The sequence below is a fragment of the Symphalangus syndactylus genome, chromosome X, assembly GCF_028878055.3.
Source record: "Symphalangus syndactylus isolate Jambi chromosome X, NHGRI_mSymSyn1-v2.1_pri, whole genome shotgun sequence".
In the NCBI taxonomy this organism is placed as follows: Eukaryota; Metazoa; Chordata; class Mammalia; order Primates; family Hylobatidae; genus Symphalangus; species Symphalangus syndactylus.
The window spans coordinates 153364890-153389918 of NC_072447.2; the positions used below are offsets into that span (position 1 = coordinate 153364890).

The 25029-nt window shown below is 38.0% G+C and overlaps 1 protein-coding gene and 1 pseudogene across 12 annotated transcripts in view; one reads left to right on the plus strand and one right to left on the minus strand.

Annotated features, from left to right (window-relative positions):
- Window positions 1-25029, minus strand: part of CD99L2 (CD99 molecule like 2) — a 126451-nt gene that overhangs the window by 40100 nt on the left and 61322 nt on the right. For 8 of the 12 annotated variants that reach the window (XM_063635326.1, XM_055267140.2, XM_055267139.2 and 5 more), the window contains exons 2-4: window positions 23841-23903; window positions 9667-9738; window positions 8526-8600 (exon numbers count right to left, since the gene is read on the minus strand). In XM_063635326.1, coding sequence (XP_063491396.1) covers window positions 8526-8600; window positions 9667-9738; window positions 23841-23903 — 210 coding nt within the window. Of the gene's footprint in view, window positions 1-8525; window positions 8637-9666; window positions 9739-23840; window positions 23904-25029 lie in introns of all 12 variants that reach the window. The other 4 variants (XM_055267146.1, XM_055267143.1, XM_055267142.2 and 1 more) reach the window with 2 other exon arrangements.
- On the plus strand, window positions 4942-5050 carry LOC129476651 (uncharacterized; annotated as a pseudogene).

Sequence of the window (25029 nt, forward strand, 5' to 3'; positions counted from 1 at the left end):
GGGTTTCACTCTGTCACCCAGGCTGCAGTGCAGTGGCACGATCATAGCTCACTACAGTGTAGAACTCCCAGGCTCAAGTGATTCTCCCACCTCAGCCTGCTGAGCAGCTGGGACTACAGGCATGCACCACTACGCCCAGCTAATTTTTTCATCTTTTGTAGAGATGGGGTCTTGCTAAGTTGTCCAGGCTTATCAAGGTAATTTCTGATGCAAAAAAAGGTCTGACATGCAAATGGCTGGTCTGCAGGGACTCAGGAATGTCTATTATTGACACTAAAAATAAAACAACAAATCATGTAGACATGACTTCGGAAAAATGGCAGTAGAAGGCCAGGTGTGAAGGCTCAAGCCTGTAATCCCAGCACTTTGGGAGGCCGAGGCGGGCAAATCACCTGATGTCAGGAGTTCAAGACCAGCCTGGCCAACATGGTGAAAACCTGTCTCTACTAAAAATACAAAAATTAGCCGGGCGTGGTGGTGGGAGCCTGTAATCCCAGCTACTTGGGAGGCTGAGGCAGGAGAATCGCTTGAACCCTGGAGGCAGAGGTTGCTACGAGCCAAGACCGTGCCATTGCACTCCAGCCTGGGCAACAAGAGCAAAACTGTACCTCAAAAAAAAAAAAATGACACTGGATAAGAACATCTAGGAATGAGATGGTATACACAGGCAACTTTCCAGAGAACTAAAGCTTGTTCCTTCCTATGGCCAATGTTTGTGTAACACTGATAACCTTCCAGATAGCAAATCTTTACAGAGCAAATAATACAGTTCTGTCACTTTGACATGAGTATACAGAATACTACCTTTCTTGGTACCCTGGTTACAACTTTTCTGTTATTGCACTGTGCTTACCTCTTAAAGAGAAGTCCCTTTTTCAGCTTTCTAGATTTTTGAATCTAATCTTCCATTCAGTAGGACAGCTGCCAAGCAGACCAGCAGGCAGTATATGTCAAAGCTTGTACTTTTGATTTTGAGGTATTCCAACAACTCTTTGGGGCAGGTTGACCTGTTGATGAATAGAGGATTTTCCAGGGTTTCTTTGGCCAAAGCACATCAATTGACCCTCAACTCATCTTTCGCGTCATCAGTACCTTCTCTATGCAGACACTTCTCATGGCAACATGTTGTAGAAGAAAAGGCCCCCAAGGTAAAGCCAGGATCCCTGCACTTCAGGCCAGTTGTGCTGCTGGCTTGCAGCACGACCTTGGACAAGTCCCTCTCATTCCAAACAATGAGGGGAAAGGCCTCTCCGGTTATCCAGTTCTAATCTAGAGTTCTTCCTCATTAGTAAAGATCACTTTAATTTTTAAGGTTTATTATAAAGGTAATACTTGCTCAATATAAAAAATACCCAGTGGTGTAGATTATAAGAAAAAAAGCCAGCCTCAAATCTATCCCAAGAGGGGGCTGCTCTGTACCTTTTCAGATCTGCCTGCAGGCCTGTATGTGTGCTCACATCTACTTATATTTGATAGAAATTGATTCATACTACATACATCCTATTCTGTGACTTGCCTTTTTCATGTCAGTTCCAGAGCTCTACCTTATTTTTTGTAATGGCTTCAGAGTATGAATGGTTTAGAATTTGTGTATTTCACTAGTGGGATTTAAGGGTGTTTAATTTTTGGCTGGTACAAAACACAAGAAATCGCAAACATCATTTAAAATGTACCACTGCACACATGCATACGTATACCTAGAGGGAAAATGCTTTGAAGTAGAACTGCTCATTCAAATATTTTACTAAACTGCCCTCTCAAAAGGCTGAATTAATTTATATTACTTTCTACAGAAGTAAAACTGAAAAGGTGTAGCTTGATACAACAAAAGACCTCTAAAGCAACCTTCCTGCCTGCTGCAGCACCACAATACATGATTGCTGTACACTGATATCGAAGAGATCACTGACCTGAATGAAAACATACTGATGCCACATGACTGTGTAAGGTCATCTCCACAAATGGTTGTTCTCAAAGTGTGTTTCAAGGACCCTTGGGCTCCACAGATTATGAAAAACTATTTTCATAATCATGCTTTTATGGGGTTGGCACTTGCACTGTGGTGCAAAAGCAACAATGAGTAAACCTGCTGGTCCTTAGCATGAACCGAGGCAGTGGCACCAAATGGCACTAGGAGTCATCAGATTCTTCACCATTATACAATGGCAGTTGAAAGAGAATGCCAGTTTTACTTAAGCATGTCCCAGATAAACATGGTAGACAGAATTCTAAGATGGCTGGCAAAATCCCCACCCCCAATGTATACACCATGTATAATCCTCACTCGTGAGCATGGGAGGGACCCATGAATAGGCTGGATATCACTGCTGTGATCAGATTATGACATAGCAGAGGTAAATGGATTTTGCAGATGTACTTAAGATGCCTTTGGTGGGACTTTGAATTACTCAAAAGGGAGATTATTCTGGGTGATTCTAACATAACCAGGTACAGCCTTGAAAAGAGGGGTTTTACACCTTCCCTGAGAAGACACTACAGGCAGCAGAAATTTTCTTACTCTTGCCAATCGTAAAGAAGGAAGCAGCCATGAGTTCTGTGATTATCCTGAATTATCTGGGTGGGGCCAGCAAAATCATAAGCATCCTTATAAGGGAAAGGAGGAGCAGGAGAGTCAGAGAAGGAGATATGATGATGGAAGCAAAGGTAAGAGTCAGAGAGAGATTTGAAGATGCCACACTGCTGACTTTGAAGATGAAGGAAGTAACCACAAGCCAAGAAATGCAGGTGGCCTCTATAAGCAGGAAAAGGCAAGGAAATAAATTCTCCTCCAGAGTCTCCAAAAGGAATGGAGCCTGGCTAGCACCTTGATTTTAGCCCAGGAAGACCCAATTTTGGATTTCTGACCTCAATGATTATAAAATAACAAGTTTGTGTTGTTTAAGCAATCAAGTTCATGGTAACTCATTACAAAAGCAATATGAAGTAATATAATATCAAACTTCAGACAAGATCCCTAGCCTCAGATGATATCTGAATTGCAAGCTTGTATAAGACACTGAGCAGAGGACCCAGCTACATAGGACCCATACTCCTGACCCAGGGAAATTATGAGAGTGAATGAATACTATTTTAACTTGCTAATTTTATGGTAACATGTTATAAAGCAATACAAAATAAATATCAAAGAGCAGAAAAATAATTTTATTAGAGCTCAACCATGAGACTGGTGGTGATATTAGCAAACATGAGTTTTGAGTATTGGATAAGGAAAAGTGTCATCATTCAGAAACAACGCAACTCACTCAGGGCATCAATATTTTCCAAACAACCTGTACAGGATGTTACAAAATGGTGAATGGACAAAAGATCCACTCATAAGATAAAATAGTCCAATGGGGTTCAATAGTAATGAATAGGGAAAGGTCACTGATGTTACTTAACCTTAAACAATAACTTTCCAATTTTGATGTCTAAATGTGCATTTGAACATTAATTAAAAAAAAAAGAGAAAGTGGGAGTGGTTATATTAATATCAGATAAATGAGATGTCATAGCTAGGAAAATATTTTAGACAAAAAGAGTAACATAACACAATGATAAAAGAATCAATCCACTAGGAAGACATAATGATCCTAAATTTGGATGTATAAAAAACAGAGACTCAAAATATATGAAACAAAAGTTGATAGAGCTAAAGGGAGAAACAAATCCATAATTATCATTGGGGAAATTCAATACCCTATTGCCATCATTAATTGGATTAGTGGACAAAAAGTTCAGCAAAGATGTACAACTGACCAACACAATAACTATCAAAATTGAAGTGACATATAGAGAACATTCCACCCAACAACAGCAGAATTTGCATTCCACTCAAATTCACTGGGAACATTCTCCTGGATAGACCTTCTGATATGCCACAAAACAAGCCTTAATAGATTTTAAAGAATTAAAATCAAAGAAAGTATGCTCTCCAATCATAATTGGAAATCAATGACAGAAATAAATTAGGGAAATTCACAAATATGTGGAAACTAAACAACACACACCAAAATAACCAATAGGTCGAATAAGAAATCAGAAGGGAAATTTTAACTTTGAGAAGAATGTAAACAAAAACACAATCCACAAAAACTTATGAGATACAGCAACAGCCATGTTTAGAAGCAAATTTACTACTGCAAAGGCCTATATTAAAAAAGGAGAAAGATTTGTAATCAGTAGCCTAACCTTTCACCTTAGAAACCAGAAAATGGAAACCAAACACAGAGCAAGCAGATTGAAGGAAGAAAAAAAGATGAGAGTAGAAGAAAAATATATGAAAGTAGAAAAAAATGAAATAAATAACAGAACAATAAAGTCTATAAAAACAAAAGATGGTTTTTGAAAAGATCAACAAAATTGACAAACCTTTAGCAAGACTGACAAAGAAAAGGAGAGAAGACTCATTACTGAAATGAGAAATGAAAGAGAGGATATCACTAATGACCTAATAGAAATAAAAAGGATTTTAAGGGACTATCATTGACAAAAGTATGCCAATAAATTGGGCAGCCTAGATGAAATGGACAAATTCCTAGAAAGATACAAACTACTGAAGCTGACCCAAGAAGAAATAGAAAATCTGGCCAGGCGTGGTGGCTCATGCCTGTAATCCCAGCACTTTGGGAGGCCGAGGCAGGAGGATCACCTGAGCGCAGGAGTTTGATACCAGCCTAGACAACATGGTGAGACCCTGTCTCTATTAAATTAAACAAAATAAAAATAAAACTGAAACTCACCAATAAAAACACAATAACCCAATTTAAAATGGACAAAGGATTTGAATAGACATTTCTCCAAAAAACATAAACAATATTCAATAAAGCACATGAAAAGATGCTTGATTTCATTAGCATTAGGGAAATGCACATCAAAACCACAATAAGACAGTAAGACACCACTTCACGCCCACGAAGATGACTGCAATAAAAGAGACTTAAGACTACTTTCAGGGGTCATTTCTATAGTTTGTTACTAGAGAAGATTCTCTAAAGGTGTAGAGCATCAAAAATAAAATAAAATTTTAAAAAGGAAATGGAAAATCTGAATAGACTTATAATAGATAGAATTAATACAAAAAACTTCCCCAAAAGAAAAGCCCAGAGTCAAATGCTTTCACTGATAAATTCTATAAAATATTTAAATAATTAACAGCAATTCTTCCGTAACTCTTCCAGAAAATAAGAGGAGACAACACTACCTAAATATTCCAATGAAATTAGTAGTGCACTGATATCAAAACCAGACAAAGACATCACAAGAAAAACTACAAACCTATTTCTGTTAGTAATATAGATGCAAAAATCCTCAACAAAATATAAGGATACCAAGTGCAACAAAAACAGTTATATTCCAAATGATTTTTTTAAGGCTCAAAAGCAATTCAACAGGCAGATAGTCTTTTTAACAAATGGTCCTAGAACAATTAGACATTCACAGGCAAGCAAGTGAAGTTTAAGGAAAAAAAAAACATAGGAGAAAATCTATAAAACCTAGGTATAGGCAAAGAGTTCTTAGACTTGGCATCAAAAGCATGATCCAGGCCGACTGCAGTGGCTCATGCCTGTAATCCTAGCACTTTGGGAGGCTAAGGTGGGTAAATGGCTTGAGCCCAGAGTTTAAGATCAGCCTGGGCAACATAGTGAGACCCTATCTCTGCAAAAAATACAAAAATTAGCCAAGCGTGGTGGTGCGCAACTATACTCCCAGCTACTTGGGAAGCTGAGGTGGGAGGATCACTTGAGCCCAGGAGGTCAAGGCTGCAGTGAACCACGATCATGCCACTGCACTGCAGCCTGGGTAACAGAGTGAGACCCTGTCTTGGGAAAAAAAAAAAAAAAAGTACGATCAATAAAAGGAAAAATTGACAAACTGAACATCATCAAAATCTAAAACTTCTGCAAAGGACTCTGTTAAGAGGATAAAAAGACAAGCAACAGAATGAAAGAAAATATTTGCAAACCATATATCTGACTAAGGACAAATGTCTACAATATTTAAGGAACTCTCAAACTCAATAGTAAGAAAAACAAAAAATCTAATTAGAAAATGGACCAAAAACATGAACAAACATTCCACTGAATAGGATATACAGATGGCAAACAAATACATGAAAAGGTGTTCAATATCATTAGCCAGAGAAATGCAAACTAAACCACAATAAGATATTACCACACACTTTTAAAATGGCTAAAATGGAAATAGTGATAGCACCAAATACTGGTGAAGATACAGAGAAAATGGCAATGACACAATGCATTAGGGATTGCAAAATGTTACAATCTTCATGGAAAACTGATCATTTCTTATAAAACTAAACATGTAACTACCATGTGATCCAGTCATTGCACTCTTGGGCATTTATTCATAAAGAAAGAAAAATTTATGTTCACACAAAAATACTATACATGACAGTTTACAGCAGCCTTGTTCATAATAGCCAAAAACTGGCTTCAATACATCAAGTAAACAAACTGTGGTATATCCATCCCATGGAATACTCCTTGGCAATAAGAATGAATGAGCAATTGATACATCCAACAATATGAATGGATGCCAACTGAATTATACATGAAAAAAGCCAATTCCAAAGGGTTATCTACTTTATAATTACATTTACACAACATTTTTGAAATACAACTTTTCTTTTTTTGCCCCCCCCCCCAAAAAACTGAATGTCATGAAATGACAACATTTTACAAATGGAAAACAGATCAATGGTTGCCAGGGGTTAGGAAAGGGATGAGGAAGGGGAAATAAAACTGTAGGAAGGTGGGTGTGATTATAAAATGTAATCATGGGATACTTATGGCGATGGAACTGTTTGTATCTGACTGTGATGATAGATACACAAACCTACACACATGATAAAATTGCAGAGAAGACACACACACATGTGAGTGTAAATAAAACTAGGAAATTTGAATAAATGCATAGATTATATCTATGTCAATATATGGCTATGATAGAGTACAATTTTCAAGATGTTGCTATTAGGGGAAACTGGGTGAAGGGTACAAGGGGTCCTTCTCTATTATTTCTTACAACTACACATGAATCTATGATTATCTAAAAATGAAAGTTTAATTTTTAAAAAGTAGGTAAAGAAAAAGTTGAGAATCAAGGGTCATTTTGTCAAAAAAGTTTTGACACTTAAATGGCTGAACTTCAGTAGCACAGGGAAACCTAGAAAATAACTGAACATTGTTTTAAGCTACTAAGTTTATGATAGTATGTTCAGCAGCACTGGAAAACTAACATGAGGAAGTTGAAAATTTTTTAATTGTATTAGAGCATGATCTTTTAATATTTTCTAACAAAACAGGAAGTACATTTCAAGCATTTATGTGGCACATGGAAATACAAAAGTTGACATGAAAAAAACAACTTTATGTGATTATTTCCATTCTGACCAGTATGAGCCATTCCTCTCAAAGAAGATTTTTTTCCTTGAAAAAGTGAATTGAAGAGTAATTAATCAATATTTAAAGATTTTTTAAAACCAACTATGGTTTTGCCAACTTTAATATCTGTTAGATGTTTTCTTGAAAATGAATGAGCCTGTCAATTTAAATAAACCCACTCATGGTATTTGTTGCCAATGATAAGATTTCAAGGAAAAGTTAGAACTTCAAAAACATCTTTTTCTACCACTGTGAGTTTAACAGTTTCCCCAATGCATATTTTTTTCAAATGAGATGGGTGATGATATGAACAAATATGACTTTCAGTTTTACACAATGACGCATGGCATTACTTGGAAGCTCGAAAAACCTCAAGGCACTAATACTTTCCAAATGACCAACACGCAATGTTACAAAACCATGAATGGGTAAAAGATCCATTGAAAGGACAAGACAGTCCCACGGAAGCAAGTGTGGAAAGTTCACTGATAGAGTTTCACACTCCACACTACGCTTAACCTGTAAGAAACAACCGCTTTTGTTGGGGCCAAGTTTTGGTGTCCTATCCTAGAAGATTATCCACAAGGATCTGAAAAGTCTGTGAAAATATTCCTCCCTTTCCCCACTGCATATGGGTGTGAGGCCAGATTTCCTTCATATACTTCAACCAAAACAACATCTTACGATGGAATAAAGTGCCTGTGAGAATCCAGCTGCTTCCATCCAGCCAGACATGAGAGAAATCTGCAAAAATGTAACAGCAGGCCGCTCTCCTCAATATAAGTTTTGTCTTGACAAGCATAGTTATTTCTCATAAAAATGTTATTTATGTTAAATGTATGGGTTTAGTGTTGTTCATTTTAGATTAATAAAGTCTTTCAGTTTTAAATTCTAAGATGATGAGCATTGGTAAACGTGATCCACATAAACAAAAATCTCTTGAGATCTCAATGATTTGGGGAGTCCTGAGACAAAAAAGGTTTGAGAACTACTGTTACAGGGTTCTCCACTGGCTTGAAGTGCCTCCAGCTCTGCCAAGCCCAGACTGACTCTGGCTCTGTGGGATGTTGTAATTAATGAGACAGAATCCTGTAGTAGTTTCAACCAGCAAGGACTTACCTCTTCCTCCTATACCCGGTTTCCTGCGGCCATCATCTTGACCATCCAAAGCATCAGCCAAGTCCAATCCACCACCTTCAGTGGGCCCCAAAACATAAAGGAAACAGCCAACTGATTAACAACTGGGTACAAGATTCCAAAATAAGCAAAATGCCCATGGGTTCAACTGATCAGTACCAACAATGGGTTAAGACAAAGAGACTTATATTGGAATCTGATTCTGTGTACAGACATTGATAATGAAAATATCTGCAGGATAGAAAAAGTTACTACTTTCTGACTTTGCAGTATACCACCAGTTTTTCAATTAATTTATATTCCTAGGTATTTTCTGCTTAGGCTAGCAGTCGGACCATTTTAACAATATACTTACTGACTGTAGGTATTAACCCAAAATTCAAAACCAGGTACACAGAGTCCATAAACAGGACAACCAAAAGGGAGAGGTCATGTGGTCATGAAGCACCCCTTTGAATGTGGAAATGTGAAGAAATGAGGGCAAATCATAAAGCAGCAGTGACTTTCTTGCATCATCAGTGTCTCTTCGGAAGAAAGGTAGCTCTCTACTGCACAGAACGTATTATCATGCCCCCGACTACTGGTAACAAGTTGCTGGATGGGAGCAATGACTGGGATCCCAGCCACACAGTCACATTTTTCTTTACATCAGTGAAGATGTCTAAATGGTAAAGTGGCCCATCTGAAGAAAGGGTCAAGTGACAACAGGAAAGAGTTGTTAAGAAGAACCAAGTCCCAAAATCCTTTACTGAAAGATGACACTGTAAAATAAATGCCATTCCAAAATGTTCCATCTGCCTAAAGAAAATGCTTGATCTGCTTCATAAAACCTAACAATTACATTTTCCCTGATTTTAGAAACTGAAATGGCTAAAAAGGGGAAGAAGTCCAAATGCATTTTCGTCTTGAAATTTTCCCAGGCAGGACTTTTCATAAAAAACACAGAAGGCATAGTGATCAGCCAGGTATGTACTCTATTAAGTTAAACTCGGTGTTCACGTGGACGCCTTGATTGTTTCTGCACACATGGGGCTTAAAACTATAGGTAGTTCACTTGCATCCTACCCCAGAGGGAACTCCACAGGGCCCTTCCTCACTGCCCTCCTTAAGGCAGCCACATTACCTGGAGGTTTTGCCGGAGCTCTGGTGGTTCCTGGCCTATTGGTTGTGGTGGTGGTGGTGTGGTCCCATGGCTCTAAAAGGGAGAGGGAGGACAGCAAGGGGAGCATGTTTAGTAACAAAACACAGCAGCTACTTTATGACTTGGGGAAGTCACACTGTGAGTAGAATATCCTTGTCTTGGTCCTTGAGTCCCCTCTAGCTAGGAGCTCCAGAGAATCACACTGAAAAAGATGACAAAATGATATAGGTTTAAATGAGATGAGTTCTGCTCACTTTTCTTTAGAGGCTGAGGGTGGTGAGGTGGACATGGTCTCACATGTGACCTGGTGATTAGTGAACCTGGGCTCGTGCCCAGATCTGCTGGAGATGACACATGGTCCAGGCAGTTCCACAGCCTGAGCATGATCCTTGAGGGCTCCAAGCCTTGGCTCCACAACTATCAACCTGGCACTTTAAACATAGATAATCCTGCTGAGGGATAGACTGAGGTTACATTCCTAGTGGAATATGGGAGTATTTCATAAACTGAAAGTGGTTACAACACACACACACAATATTTTATATAAGTGTGGTTACTATTGGAAATATTAGGTCTTTTGAGCTCAACCATATTCCTTTAAAATTGTAGACAACTTTCACAAATTATACAATGTGCATGAGGTTTTTCCAATAGCTTCTTTTCATAAACATCAAGACTGTTGCACATATTCTCACTATTGGAAATATCAGAGAAAAAGATTTAAGGAATGGGAAAGGCAAAGGTGAAACAGGTTTAGCTTTGAACACAACAAGTACTCAATAATTATTGATTATTCAGAAAACAAACAGCAAAAATAGAAATAAGTTGAGGTCAGGTGTAGTGTCATGTGCCTGTAGTCTTAGCTACTTGGGAGTATCAGGGAGGAGAATTGCTTAAGCCCATAAGTTTGAGGCTATAGTGCACTATGATCATGCCTGTGAATAGCCACTGCACTCCAGCCTGGGCAACAAAGCAAGACCCCATCTCTAAAAAACATAAGGTGAAAGCAAAAGAATGGAAGAAGATATACTATGCAAACAATAACCATAAGAGAGCTGGAGTAGCTATCCTAATATCAGATAAGATTTACATTATAACAAAAATTGTTAATGGAGTCAAAGAGTGACAATTTATAATTATTTATAATGATGAAAGAGCAACCCAAGAGGAAGACATGATAATTTTAAATACATATGCACCTAACAACACAGCCCCAAAATAAATGAAGCAAAAAATTACAAAATTGAAGAGAACAGATGACTTAACAAAAATAGTTGGAAATTTCAATATCTTCTTTTCAATCACAGAAGAAACAATTAGGCAGATATATATATGACTTGAACAACTTTATAAACCAACTAGACCTAACAGACACCTATAGAACACACCACCCAACAGCAAAATACACATTCTACTCAAGTGCATGTGAAACATTCTTCAAGGTAGACCACATGTAGGTTACAAAATAAATCTCAGTAAACTTAAAAAGACTGAAGCCATACAAATTATGCTCTTCAGCACAAACAAATTATGTTCTTCAGCACAACAGAATGAAAGTAGAGATCAGTTTCAGAAGGGTATTTGGAAAATTCACAATTATATGGAAATTAAAGAGCACACTCCTAAACAACCAATAGGTCAAAAAAAAAAAAACACACAAGGGAAATTATGAAATACTTTGAGATCAATGAAAATGAAAACACAACATACCAAAACTTATGTGTTACACTGAAAGCAGTGCTCAGGGGGAAATTTATAGCTGTAAATGCCTACATTAAAAAAAGAGAAAGATCTCAAATTGATAACCTAAATTTTCACATTAATAAACTAGAAAACGAAGGCTTTGCAGACACTGCCATCGTCAACCCTGGTCAAGTCCACTGTGTTCTTCGACACCGGCACAGTCTAAGGTGAGTCCTTGGGCCAGGTCTCCTTCAAACTGTTTGCAGACAAGTTCCAAAGACAGCAGGAAACTTTCATGCTCTGAGCACTGGAGAGAAAGGATTTGGTTATAAGGGTTCTTACTTTCCTAGAATTACTCCAGGGTTTATGTGCTAGGGTGGGGACTTCATATGCCGTAATAGTAATGGTGGCAAATCTAACTACCAGGAGAAACTTGATGATGAGAACTTCAACCTGAAGCATACAAGTCCTGGCATCTTGCCCACAGCAAATGGTAGACCAAATACAAATGGTTCCCAGTTTTCCATCCCCACTGCCAAGACTGAGTGGTTGAATGGCAGGTATGTGGTCTTTGGCAAGGTCAAAGAGGCCATGAATGCCACAGAAGCCATGGAGCACTTTGGGTCCAGGAATGGCAAGACCAGCAAGAAGATCACCATTGCCAAATATGGACAACTCTAATAAATTTGACCTGTTTTATCTTAACCACCAGACTATTTCTTCTGTAGCTCAAGAGAGTACCCCTCAATCCCATTTGCTCTTAATATCCTATAATCTTTGTACACTCACTGAAGCTCTTTGGGTTCCATATATTCCTTATTCCCTTCCATGTCTAGCTGGATTGCAGAGTTAAGTTCATTATTATAAAATAAAACCTACATAACAATTTTAAAGAGTAACTAGAAAAAGAAGAGGAAACTAAACCTAAAGCAGGCAGAGGAAGAAAACTCCAAAGATTATAGCAGAAATAAAATGAAAGAGAGAAGAGAAAAATAAAGAACAAAAGAGGAAAGATCTCTTAAGATCAACAAAATTGATAAACTGTAGCAGACTTACCAAGATAAAGAGAGAGAAGACCCAAATCGCTAATTTCAGGAATGAGAGGACATTACTACCAACCTTAGAGAAATAAAAAATTATAAAGGAATATCTTGAACAATTATAACCCAAATAAATTCAATAACCTATATGATTCAGATAACTTCCTATTAAAACACAACTACCTAAACTGACTTGAGAAGAAATAGAAAATCTGACTAGACTTACAGCAAGAGATTGAGTCAGTAACCAAAAACTTCCCACAAATAAAATTCTGGAACCAGAAGTCTTAATTGCTGAATTCTACCAAACATTTAAAAAAGAACCAACACCAATTAACTCAAACTCTTCAAATAAGTAAATAAACAAACAAACTAAGAGAAGAGAACACTTCCTAACTCATTCTATGAAGCCAGTAGTATGTTAATACTGAAGTCAGACAAATACACATAAAAACTACAGAATGTAGTTATGAATGTAGAAGCAAAAATCCTCTTATGAATGTAGAAGCAAAAATCCTCAATAAAATACTAGCAAACCAAATCCAGCACCATATTAGGACTGACCACGACCAAGAGGGGCTTATCTCAGGAATGTAAGAGTAGTTCAACATAGTAAAATCAATCAATGTACTATCCCATATTAATAGAATGGAAGGAGAAAAAAAAAAAAAACAAGATTACCTCCATAGATGCAGAAAAGGCATTTAACGAAAGTCAACCACCATTTCATGATAAAAACATTCAATAAATTAGGAATAGAAGAGAAGTTCCCATTTTGTTCTGCTTACTTCATCAGAGTCTACTCTCTATGTGCTTTTTAATGATAATTAGGCTTACTCTATTGGATTTTTAAAAGCATTTAGATGGTTTATTTTGGCCTCATCTGTTAACTTCCTAGAAATAAAAGAGAATTTCCTCAACCTGATAAAGAGCATCTGTGAAAAATCTGCAATTGACAGCATACTTAAAGGTGAAAGACTAAAAGCTTTTTTCCTAGAATCAGCAACAAGACAAGGATGTTCACTCTTACCACTCCTATTCAACACTGTAATGGAAGTTCTAACTAGAGTAATTAGTCAAGAAAAAGAAAGAAACTCTTTGAGATTAGAAAGGAAGAAGTTCAACTATCTCTATTCACAGATGCTATGATTTTATATATAGAAAACCCTAAAGAATCCACACCAATAAAAAAAAACTATTAAAGCTAATGAGTTCAGCAAAGTTGCAAGATATAAGATCAACATGAATATCAGCTGTATTTCTATACACTAGCAATGATCAATACAAAGAGCAAAAGAAGAAAATAATTTCATTTATAATAGCAATAAAAAGAATAAAACTGTTAGAAATAAATTTAACCAAGGAAGTATAAAGACATGTACACTAAAAGTTACAACACACTGTTAAAAAAATTAAAGACCTAAATTAATGGAATGAAATCCTACGTCCATAGATTACAAGACTCAATACTGTTAAAATGGCAATATTTCCCAAATTAATCTGCAGATCCTGTGCAATCCCCATCAAAATACCAATTGCCTTTTGTGCAGAAATGGACAAGCTAATCCTAATATCCATATGGAATTGCATGGGACCCTAAATAGCCAAATCAATCTTTAAAAAAAGAGCAAAATAGAAGGAGTCACACCTCTCAATTTCAAAACTTACTACAAAGCTACAGTAACCAAAATAGTGTGGAACTAACTTAAGGATACACATATAGATTAATGTTATAGGATTGAGAGTCTAGAAGTAAACCTTCATATTTATGGTCAATTGATTTTCAACAGGATGCCAACACCATTCAATGGAGAAAGGACAGTCTTTTCAACAAATGGTGCTCAGACAGCTAGATAACCATATGCTAACGAAACTGGACCACTATTTCTCACCACCTACAAAAATTAACTCAAATGGACCAAACATCTAAATATAAGAACTAAAACCACTCTTAGAAGAAAACATATGGGTAAATCTTCATGACATTTGATTTGGCAATGGATACTTAGCAATGACATGCAAAGCATGGGCAACAAAAGAAAAAACAGATAAATTACACATTAATCAAAATTTAAAATTTTTGTGCATCTAAGGACATTATCAAGAAAGTGAAAAGACAACCTGCAAAATGGGAGAAAATTTGCAAATCATATATATGATAAATGTATAAAGAGATCATTAGTCATTAGTCTTTAGGGAAATGCAAATGAAAACCACAGTGAGGTCCCACCTCACAGCCACTAGGATGGCTTTCATTAAAAAAAAAAAATAAACAAGTTGGCAAGGATGCAGATAAATTGGAACCCTCATACATTACTGATGGGAATGTAAAATGCTTCAGCCACTGTGGAAAACAATTTGGCAATTCCTCAAAAAGTTAAACAGAATGACCATAGTAACCAGAAATTCTACTCCTAGGTATATATCGAAAAGAATTTAAAACAGGTATTCAAATAAGTATGTGTATATATCATGTTCATAGTAACATTATTCACAAGCTAAGAGGTGGAAACAACGAAATGTCCATCAACTGATGAGTGGATAAACAAAATTGTGGTATGTCTACACAATGGAGTATTACTTAGCCATAAAAAGGAATGAAGTACTTATACACACTACAACACGGAAGTGCCTCCAAAACATTATGCTACACAAAAGAAGCCAGGCACAAAAGGCTACATGCTGTCCAGTTCCATTTATATAAAATATCCAGGATAAATTCACAGATACAGAAAGTAGGTTGGTGGTTATTTGGGGTGGGGAGGATAAAAGAATAGAGAGAAACTGCTTGATAGGTAAGGGATTTTTGCTGTGAAGTGATGGAAATGTTTTGGAACTGGATAGAGGAGGTAGTTGTACAACATTAAGAATATCCTAAAATGCCACTTAATTGCTCACTTTTAAATGAAGGGTAAAAGATACAAAGTAGCAGATATATAAGATGAACAAGTCTAGCAATCTAATGTAAAACATGAGGACTATAGCTAATAACATTGTATTATATTTGGAATTTTTGCTAAATGAAATATTGCTGTTTTTGTCAAACAAAAAAGGGTAATTATGTGAAATGATGGATATGTTAACTTGCTTCACTACAGTAACTATTTACCAAGTTGTATATGTATCTCATAATATCATGTTATATACCTCAAATATACACAACCCAAAGGACTATAAATCATGCTGCTATAAAGACACATGCACACGTATGTTTATTGCGGCACTATTCACAATAGCAAGACTTGGAACCAACCCAAATGTCCAACAACGATAGACTGGATTAAGAAAATGTGGCACATATACACCATGGAATACTATGCAGCCATAAAAAATGATGAGTTCGTGTCCTTTGTAGGAACATGGATGAAACTGGAAAACATCATTCTCAGCAAACTATTGCAAGGACAAAAAACCAAACACGGCATGTTCTCACTCATAGGTGGGAATTGAACAATGAGAACTCATGGACACAGGAAGGGGAACATCACACTCCGGGGACTGTTGTGGGGTGCAGGGAGGGGGGAGGGACAGCATTAGGAGATGTACCTAATGCTAAATGACGAGTTAATGGGTGCAGCAAACCAACATGGCACATGGATACATATGTAACAAACCTGCACATTGTGCACATGTACCCTAAAACCTAAAGTATAATAATAAAAAAATTAAAAAAAAAGAAATTAAAAAAAAATAAATAAATAAATAAATAAAATGGTTAAATGTACATTGTATGATTTTACCTCAATAAATAATTATTTTTTTAAAGAAGGATGTCTGGTACGGTTTGGCTGTGTTTTCACCCAAATCTCATCTTGAATTATAATTCTCATAATCCCCACGTGTCATGGGAGGGACCCTGTGGGAGGTAATTGAATCATGGCGGAGGTTACCCTCATGCTCTTCTTGTGAGGGTGAGTTCTCACAAGATTGGATGGTTTTATAAGGAGCTTTTCTCCCCCTTCACTCTGCACTTCTCCTTGCTGCTTCCATATGAAGGACATGTTTGCTTCTCCTTCCACCATGATTGTAAGTTTCCTGAGGCCTCCACAGCCATGCTGAACTATGAGTCAATTAACTCTTTCCTTTATAAGTTACCCATTCTCAAGTGTGTCTTTATTAGCAGCATGAGAATGGACTAACACAATGTCTTAGTCTTTTTTCTGCTGCTTATAACAGAATACCTGAAACTGGGTTGGTGGGTTGGTTGGTTATTTATTTATTTATTTATTTATTTTTTTTTTGAGGCGGAATCTCACTCTGTCCAGCTCAGGCTGGAGTGCAGTGGCACAATCTTGGCTTACTGCAACTTCCGCCTCCCAGGTTCAAGTGATTCTCCTGCCTCAGCCTCCCAAGTAGCTGGGATTACAGACATGTGCCACCACGCCCAGCTAATTTTTGTATTTTTAGTAGAGACGGGGTTTCACCATGTTGGCCAGGCTGGTCTCAAACTCCTGACCCCAAGTGATCCGCCTGCCTCACCCTCCCAAAGTGCTGGAATTATAGGCGTGAGCCACCGCGCCCAGCTGAAACTGGGTAATTTATAAAAAAGAGGAACTGATTTCTTACAGTCATAGAGGCTGAGAAGTCCAAGGTTGAGGTGCTGCATTTTGTGAGTGAGGGCCTTCTTGTAGGTGGGGACTCTGCAGAGTCTCAAGCTGGCACAGGACATCAAATGCCAAGTGGGGCTGGTTGCTAGCTCAGGTCTCTCTTTCCCTTCTTATAAAGCCACTAGTCCCACTCCCATAATAACCTACTAATCCATTCTCCTATTAATCCATGAATGGGTTAATTCATTCATGAGGGCAGAACCCTCATGACCCAATCACCTCTTACTCAAGGAGGCTGAGGTGGGAGGACCACTTGAGCCTAGGAGTTCAAGTCTAGCCTAGGCAACATAGCGAGACCCTGTCTCATTTTTAGAAAAAAAGAAGAAGAAGAAAAAAAAAAAACCTTGCCTGTCAATACTGCCACATTGGGAATTAAATTTCAACATGAATTTTGGAGGGGAAAAACTTCCAAACCATAGCAAGGGGGTTGTTGCAGTTCTGTTTTAATAAAAACTGTATTTGGAAGTTGAGAATATGGGAAGTCTTTCCCTTAAAATGATAATGTTTGCACACTACTCCTTAGGAAGATTTTGGGTACCCTAACTCATACCTCACTGTGAAGACCACACACCCCAGTGAATGGATATTTATGGTAAGAGAACCACATGTGATAACCTGTAGTCATTATGTGTGTGTATGTATGTATATATTTAATCTATCTCATCATCAGTTTAGAGATAATTTTGTCTCTAATTTCCATTTGACTTTGTACCAGTAAAATGCAAGAGTACAACTTGTCTAAATGAGTTTGTTTACGTATAATTATATTATGATATAGATAGGTAAAAAAGAGGAATTACTGAAACCATTATTTGAGCAAGTTCCAGAAAAGCAATTGCCACTTATGTAAATATTAGCTTAAAATTTGCATGACTCAAACAACTCTTGTGTAAAAGCATTTTTTTTATCTGCCTTAAAGAAAATTAACTGACCATAAATATAAAGGTTTATTTTCAGACTCTCAATTGTGTTCCATTGACCTATATGATGCCAGTACCACACAGTCTTAATTATGGTACCACATAGTTCCACACAGTCTTGACTACTTGTGCAGTTCTGCCCTGCAATTCTAGTTCTGGAAACGTCTTGTTTCTCTGAAGATCTGCAGGTGCCATTCAAGAGAGAGCAGTTCCTACATGCATGTGGAATCAGTTGTTCTGTCAGAGACCAAGCTTGCATTGATGTAGAACAAGAGCTTCAATTTATGCACATTTTTAGAAACTATTAACTACAGATTTTTGTGTTGTAAGTCTTTAAATGGCATTTCTTATTCGTAATTGAGATGAGAAGAGTCTACTTATCAGGACTAAGAATAGTAGGTCAACTTCATCAAAACACTTAGCTCCTAAAATAAAGAGACCCATTTCTGTGAAGCCTTTCTCAAAATGACAAACTCAGAAAAAATTCTTAGCTGCTCAGCAAATGCTTCCCGCAATATGGCACTCTGACCAGGAGTGATTCTCTGTAATATTGTGCTGTACTGAAACAGTAAACAAAACACGGTGGGTTCCCCCAGGTGTGGCTTAATAATGGTAACTGCTTGGTCTGAATGTATATGTCCCCCCACCCAGCCCCAAATTCATGTTGAAACTTAACCCCCATACTGATGGTATTAAAAGGTGAGGACTTTGGGGAGGTGATTAGGTCACAAAGGGCACCATTCTCACAAATGGGATTAGTGCCCTGATAAAAGAGGCTTGAGGCAGCCCTTTTGCCCCTTCTGCCATGTGAGAACATAGCTAGAAGGCACCATTTATGAAGCACAGAGCAGCCCTCACCAGACACTGAATATGCCAGCACCTTGATCTTGGACTTCCCAGCTCCAGAGCTGTGAGCAATATATTTCTGTTATTTATAAAGTATCTAGTCAAAGGCATTTTGTTATGGCAGCACAAATGGACTAATACAGGGCCCATGGTATTCCCAGGGAATGGGGATGTTCATAAGAAGCTTTATTTGGCAGAATCAGAAGTGTGTTCCCCCATGAGATGATTACACACACAGAGAGAAAGGAAGAGATGGTGAGAGTGGTGGAGGACTCTGAAAGCAACATGGATGAGCCTTGAAAACATTACACTAAGTGAAAGCAGCCAAACATAAAGTCTACATATTGAATGATTCCACTGATATGAAATATTCAGAATAGGGAAGTCCATGGAGACAGAAAGAGATTAGTGGTTGCTTGGGGGTGAGGGATGGAAACAAGAAGAATTGGGGGATTGGGAAGCGATAGGTAAAGGATATAGTGTTTCTTTTTGAAGTAATAAAAGTGTTCTAAAACAGACTGTAGTGATGGTTGTGCAACCTTGTGAATATACTAGTAAGATCCTGCATGATCTGTCCCCTGACAACTTCTCTGTCTTTTCTCCAACATTCTACAAACTCCAGCCACACAGGCTGCCTTACGGGCCACAGAGTAAGCCTGGCTCTTCTCTGCCTCAGAACTCTTACAGCTGATCTCTTGGCCTCGAAGGCTCCTTCCTCACTTCCTTGCACATTACCTCTCCTCAGAGATGCCTTCACCACTCAATTTAAAGTAGCTGCCCCTAATCTTGGGCCCTTGCTATCCCATCACCCTCTTGAATTTGGTTGAGAGTACTCAGCAATATCTGAAAATATTTTAGGTACTGTATGTCTCCTTCCAGAGAAAACAATTCATAAGGGCAGTGACCTCTTCCACGTTGTTAGGCCTAGCACCTAGCAGCAAGCCGGCACTCAAAAAACATTGGTGAATAAATAAATAAAGGTCATTTACGATACAATCTCTGGCCTAGGTGGTTCAGGGGTTTTTAAAACAAGCAGAGGAATGCACAACGTGCAGAGAAGAACATTCTCTGCAAGATAAGTATCTGGACCAAGGTGAGGTGGAGAGGCCTATCTCTTTGAAACCTCAGTTATGAGAAACATAAGCTAAGATAGAAAAAAGGGGGGCAGCATGATGTGGTCTTGTGGGCTGTCATTCAAAGACATACATCACATACAGATGGTTCTAGGGGTTCCCAGACACACTGGCTGATGGGTGCTGATGAGGAAGATCAGATGGACCAGCACAAGACTCAAAAAGGGATTTTATATATTAAAAAGTCCCTGTCGATTGGAGGTATGATATGCTGAGATTTAAAAAGTTCCCATCAAGAAGTTAAATTTATTGAAAGTCTATTTATATTTATCAAGTTTGTTTTGGTCCTGTTTGTTTTGGAGATGTTAAATGATTTCATTAAAACCATCATTGCTAATAAATTAAGTGTATTTATTTTCCTGGGGATCTAAGAGGCCATCTGCATGCAGAGGACAGCATGAATATCCAGGAAAGACCTGAGAATGCCCAAACCGCTCACCTCACACTGTACACAAAAATTAACTTCTAAGAGACTTATACTTCTAGGTTTATGATCAATTTGGAGCTAATTTTTGTGTATGGTGTGAGGTAACGGTCCAACTTCATTCTTTTGCATGTAGATATCCTATGGTCCTAAGCACTATTTGTTGAAGATTGACTGTTCTTTTCACTTTGAATAGGCCTTGGCATCTTTGTCAAAAATCAACTGACCATAGATCTAAGGGTTTATTTCTAGACTCTCCGTTCTATTCCATTGATCTCTAGCCAGTAGCCTACTATCTTGATTATTGTAGGTCTGTAGTCAGTGCTACAATTGATAAGTTCTCCATCGTTTTCTTGTTTTTCAAGATTGCTTTGGCTATTCTGAGTCCTTTGAATTTCCATATGAATTTTAGGGTCAGCTTATCCACTTCTGCAAAAAATCCATCTGGGATTTTGTCAGGAATTGTGTTGAGTTTGTCACTCAATTTAGGTCTGCTTGACTCTTACACCAGAGGCCCAGCCACAGTCAGTCCTTCCAGTCAAGTCAGTCAAAGAACAACAGTAAGGCTAATGCTTACTGAGCACTCACTTTGTTCCAAGGACTGTGCTGAGTGCTTCACATGGCTCCTCCCATGTCATCCTTACAATGATCCTAGGAGGTAGGGCTTCTTATTATCTTCATGTAAGAGATAAGGAAACTGAGGTGCAGACAAGCCAGGTGACTTACCCAAGGTGACAGTTCACAAGTGGCAGAGGTAGGGTTTAGACCCAAGAAATCTGACTCCAAAGCCCTTGACTTTCTCAACTCAATATATAATACAAAGAGATCTTAATAAACCCATTTTTAAAAGGCAAGCAATCTGGCAGAAAAATGGGGGGAAGAATGTGAACAATTTACCAAAGAGGCAAATGCAAATGGCCAGTAAATATATGATGCTCCATTTGACTACAATCAGGGGAATGCATAATAAGCAATGAGATATTATTTTGTCCATCGTATCGGTAAAATATTTTTATTGATAAAATTCAGTGTTGGCATGGGTCTGGGAAAACAGGTACTATTATAATAACATCAGTGACAGTGCATAATGGCAAATCCACTTTGGAAAACAATTTGGCAGAGTTTTTTATAATATAAAAAACACATATCTTTGGTCCTAGCAGTCACACTGCACTTGGGCACAAAGGACATGGACAAGAATGTCCACTGCAGCCCTATTTGTAATTGCATAAAAAGGAAATAAATCACGTTTCTGCCAGTAAGGAAATGGCAATACAGGTCATGGCCAAATCCACACTACTGGAATGCTGGCTCCACAAGGCACAGGTTTGTGTGTGATTTGTTCATGGCTATAGCCCCAAAGCCTAAAACAGTAACTGATACACAGCTGGCATTCAGACATTTACTGAATGCATACTATGGTATACCGTGCAGTGGTTAAAACGAATAAGGGATGGGTGCATATATATATGTGCACATATATGTATGTGTATATATATTATATATCTATAAATATATATTTCCTTATTTGGAAAAAGGATCTCTGCAGATGTAATTAAGTGAAAGATCTCAAGATGAGATCATCCTGAATTATGGTGAGCCTTAAACCCACTAACAAGCATCTTTGTAAGAGAAAGGAGAGAGACACAGAAAGGGGAACACCATGTGACAACAGAGGCAGAGATTGGAGTGATGTGACCACAAACCAAGGAACACCTAGAGCTACCAGAAGTGGGGAAAGTCAAGGAAAGATTCTTCCCTAGACCCTTCAGAGAGAATGTGGCCAAACCAACACCTTGATATAGAACTTCTAGCATCCAGAACTGTGAGAGAATAAAGTTCTGTTGTTTTAAGCCATCCAGTTTGTGGTACTTTCCTAAGGCAGCTGGAAAAACCAAACATAGACATGTTCTCTCAGGACTCCAATACACATTAAATGAAAGAGCCTCACACCTGTAACATTAAAAAACAAAAAAAAACACCCAACAATTTCTATCTACAGATGCACCTAACAGCATTGAAAACTAACTGGGATCAACATGCCCCAAACTGACTACAGCAGTTCTCATGTCAGTTAGAAGGGAGAAGGGTCAAGGGAGACCTTGGCTTTACTTTATAAGCAGTTATCATTTTTTAAAAGAATGGTTTAAGGAGGCCAGGCGTGGTGGCTCACACCTGTAATCCCAGCACTTTGGGAGGCCGAGGCAGGCGGATTGCCTGAGCTCAGGAGTTTGAGACCAGCCTGGGCAACACGGTGAAATCCCCTCTACTAAAATACAAAAAATTAGCCAGGCGTGGCGGTATGCACCTGTAGTCCCAGCTACTCGGGAGGCTGAGGCAGGAGAATTGCTTGAACCTAGGAGGGGGAGGTTGCAGTGAGCCGAGATTGCGCCACTGTACTCCAGCCTGGGTGACAGAGCGAGACTCTGTCTCCAAAATAAATGAATAATAAACAAATAAATAAAGTTAAAAAATGAAAAAAAAAAAAGGAAAATTGATAACAAAGCTTAGCATTTGAGAAACTACACAGACTCCATTTTAACAAAAGCCATGACTAGGTGTAGTGGCTAATGCTCATAATCTCAGTATTTTCGGAGGGCAAAGTGGGAGAATCACTTAAGGCCAGGAGTTCAAGACCAGCTTGGACAACACAGTGAGATTCTGTCTCCACAAAAAAATTTAAAAATTAGCCAGGTGTGGTAGCGCACACCTATAGTTCCAGCTACTCGGAAGGCTGGGATGGAAGGATCACTTGAGCCTAGGAGTTTATGGCTACAGTAAAGCTAAGATGGTGCCACTGTACTCCAGCTTGGGCAACAGAGCAAGATCCTGTGTCAAAAAAAAAAAAGCCATTATAAAATCAATCTAAAAGGAGAAACAAATCCTTTATTCACTTCAAAGTGTCTTTTTTTCTGAGTTAAGGAAGACAGTGCTTGGAGGCCACTGCTGATATGTCACACCAGTAGGGGCTATGACTTGAGCTACAGAAAATGATATATCAGTTATCACACATTGTTAGGTATTCTTAACAAAGGCTTTAAATATTCAAATTTTATTTTAAATAATATAACCATTTCTTTTCTTTTCTTTTCTTTTTTGAGATGGAGATCTCGCTTCATCACCCAGGCTGGAGTGCAATGGTGCGATCTTGGCACACTGCAACCTCCAACTCCTGCGTTCAAGCAATTCCCCTGCCTCAGCCTCCCAAGTAGCTGGTATTATAGGCATGCACCACCACACCCGGCTAATTTTTGTATTTTTGGTAGAGACGGGGTTTCACCATGTTGGCCAGGCTGGTCTCGAACTCCTGACCTCAAGTGATCCTCCCGCCTTGGCCTCCCAAATTGCTGGGATTACAGGCGTGAGCCACCGTGCCCGGCCACTATCCATATTTCATCTAATCAAATAAAATATATTGTTTTTCTTGCGCATATATTCTGAGTGGATGATACACATTAATCGCTATTGTTTGTTTTTAACAGTTTATTTGATTTACTACTCACGCTTTACTGAGGAAGTTTCTTTCACTGCATCCTCCAGGTTAAAATCATCAAAGTCCCCAGATCCTAAAAATTAAAAAAAAAAAAAATTAAACTATCTTTGCATAAAACAAAGTAATAATGAAATATCCTCTAGAAATGGTCATTTCCCTTTAGAAAGTGAAGGAATAACAAAAGGTATTCCATGCAAATAGAAACCAAAAGTGAGTGGTGGTAGCTATACTTATATTAGACAAAATAGAGGCCAGTATTGTTAGCAAACTAATACAGGAACAGAAAACCAAGTACCACATGTTCTCACTTATAAGTGGGACTAAATGATGAGAACACACGAACACATAGAGGGGAACAACACACACTGGGGCCTATTGGAGGGTGGAGGCTAGGAGGAGGGAGAGGATCAGGAAAGATAACCAATGGGTGCTAAGCTTATTACCTAGGTGAGGAAGTAATCTGTACAACAAACCCCCATGATACAAGTTTACCTATATAACAAACCTGCACATGTATCCCTGAACTGAAAATAAAAGTTAAAAAAAAAATAGACTTTTAAACTCAAAAACTGTAAAAAGAGACAAAGGAGGTCATTATGTGCTAAAGGGGTCAATTAATTAAGAAAGTATAACAATTGTAAATATATACGCACCCAACATTGAAGCACCTAAATATATAGAGCAAATATTAATAGATCTAAAGAGAGAGAGAGACTGCAATGCAATAATAGTAGAACACTTCAATACCTTACTTTCAACATTGGACAGATCATCTAGACAGAAAATCAATAAGGAAACATTGGACTTGAACTACACTTTAGACCAAATGAACCTAACAGATATTTACAGAACATTCCAACCAACAGCAACAAAATACACACTCTTCTCAAGTGCACACGAAACATTCTCCAGGATAGATCATGTTAGGCCACAAAACAAGTCTTTACAAATTTAAGAAGACTGAAATCATATCAAATATCTTTTCTGACCAAAATGGCAGGAAACTAGAAATAAACAACAGGAGGAATCTCGGAAAACTCACAAATATGTGGAAATTAAACAATCAACAGGTCAAAGAAGAAATTAAAAGGAAAATTTAAAAATATCTTGAGACAGCCAGGTGCGGTGGCTCATGCCTGTTATCCTAGCACTGTGGGAAGCCAAGGTGGGTAGATCACTTGAGGTCAGGAGTTTGATAC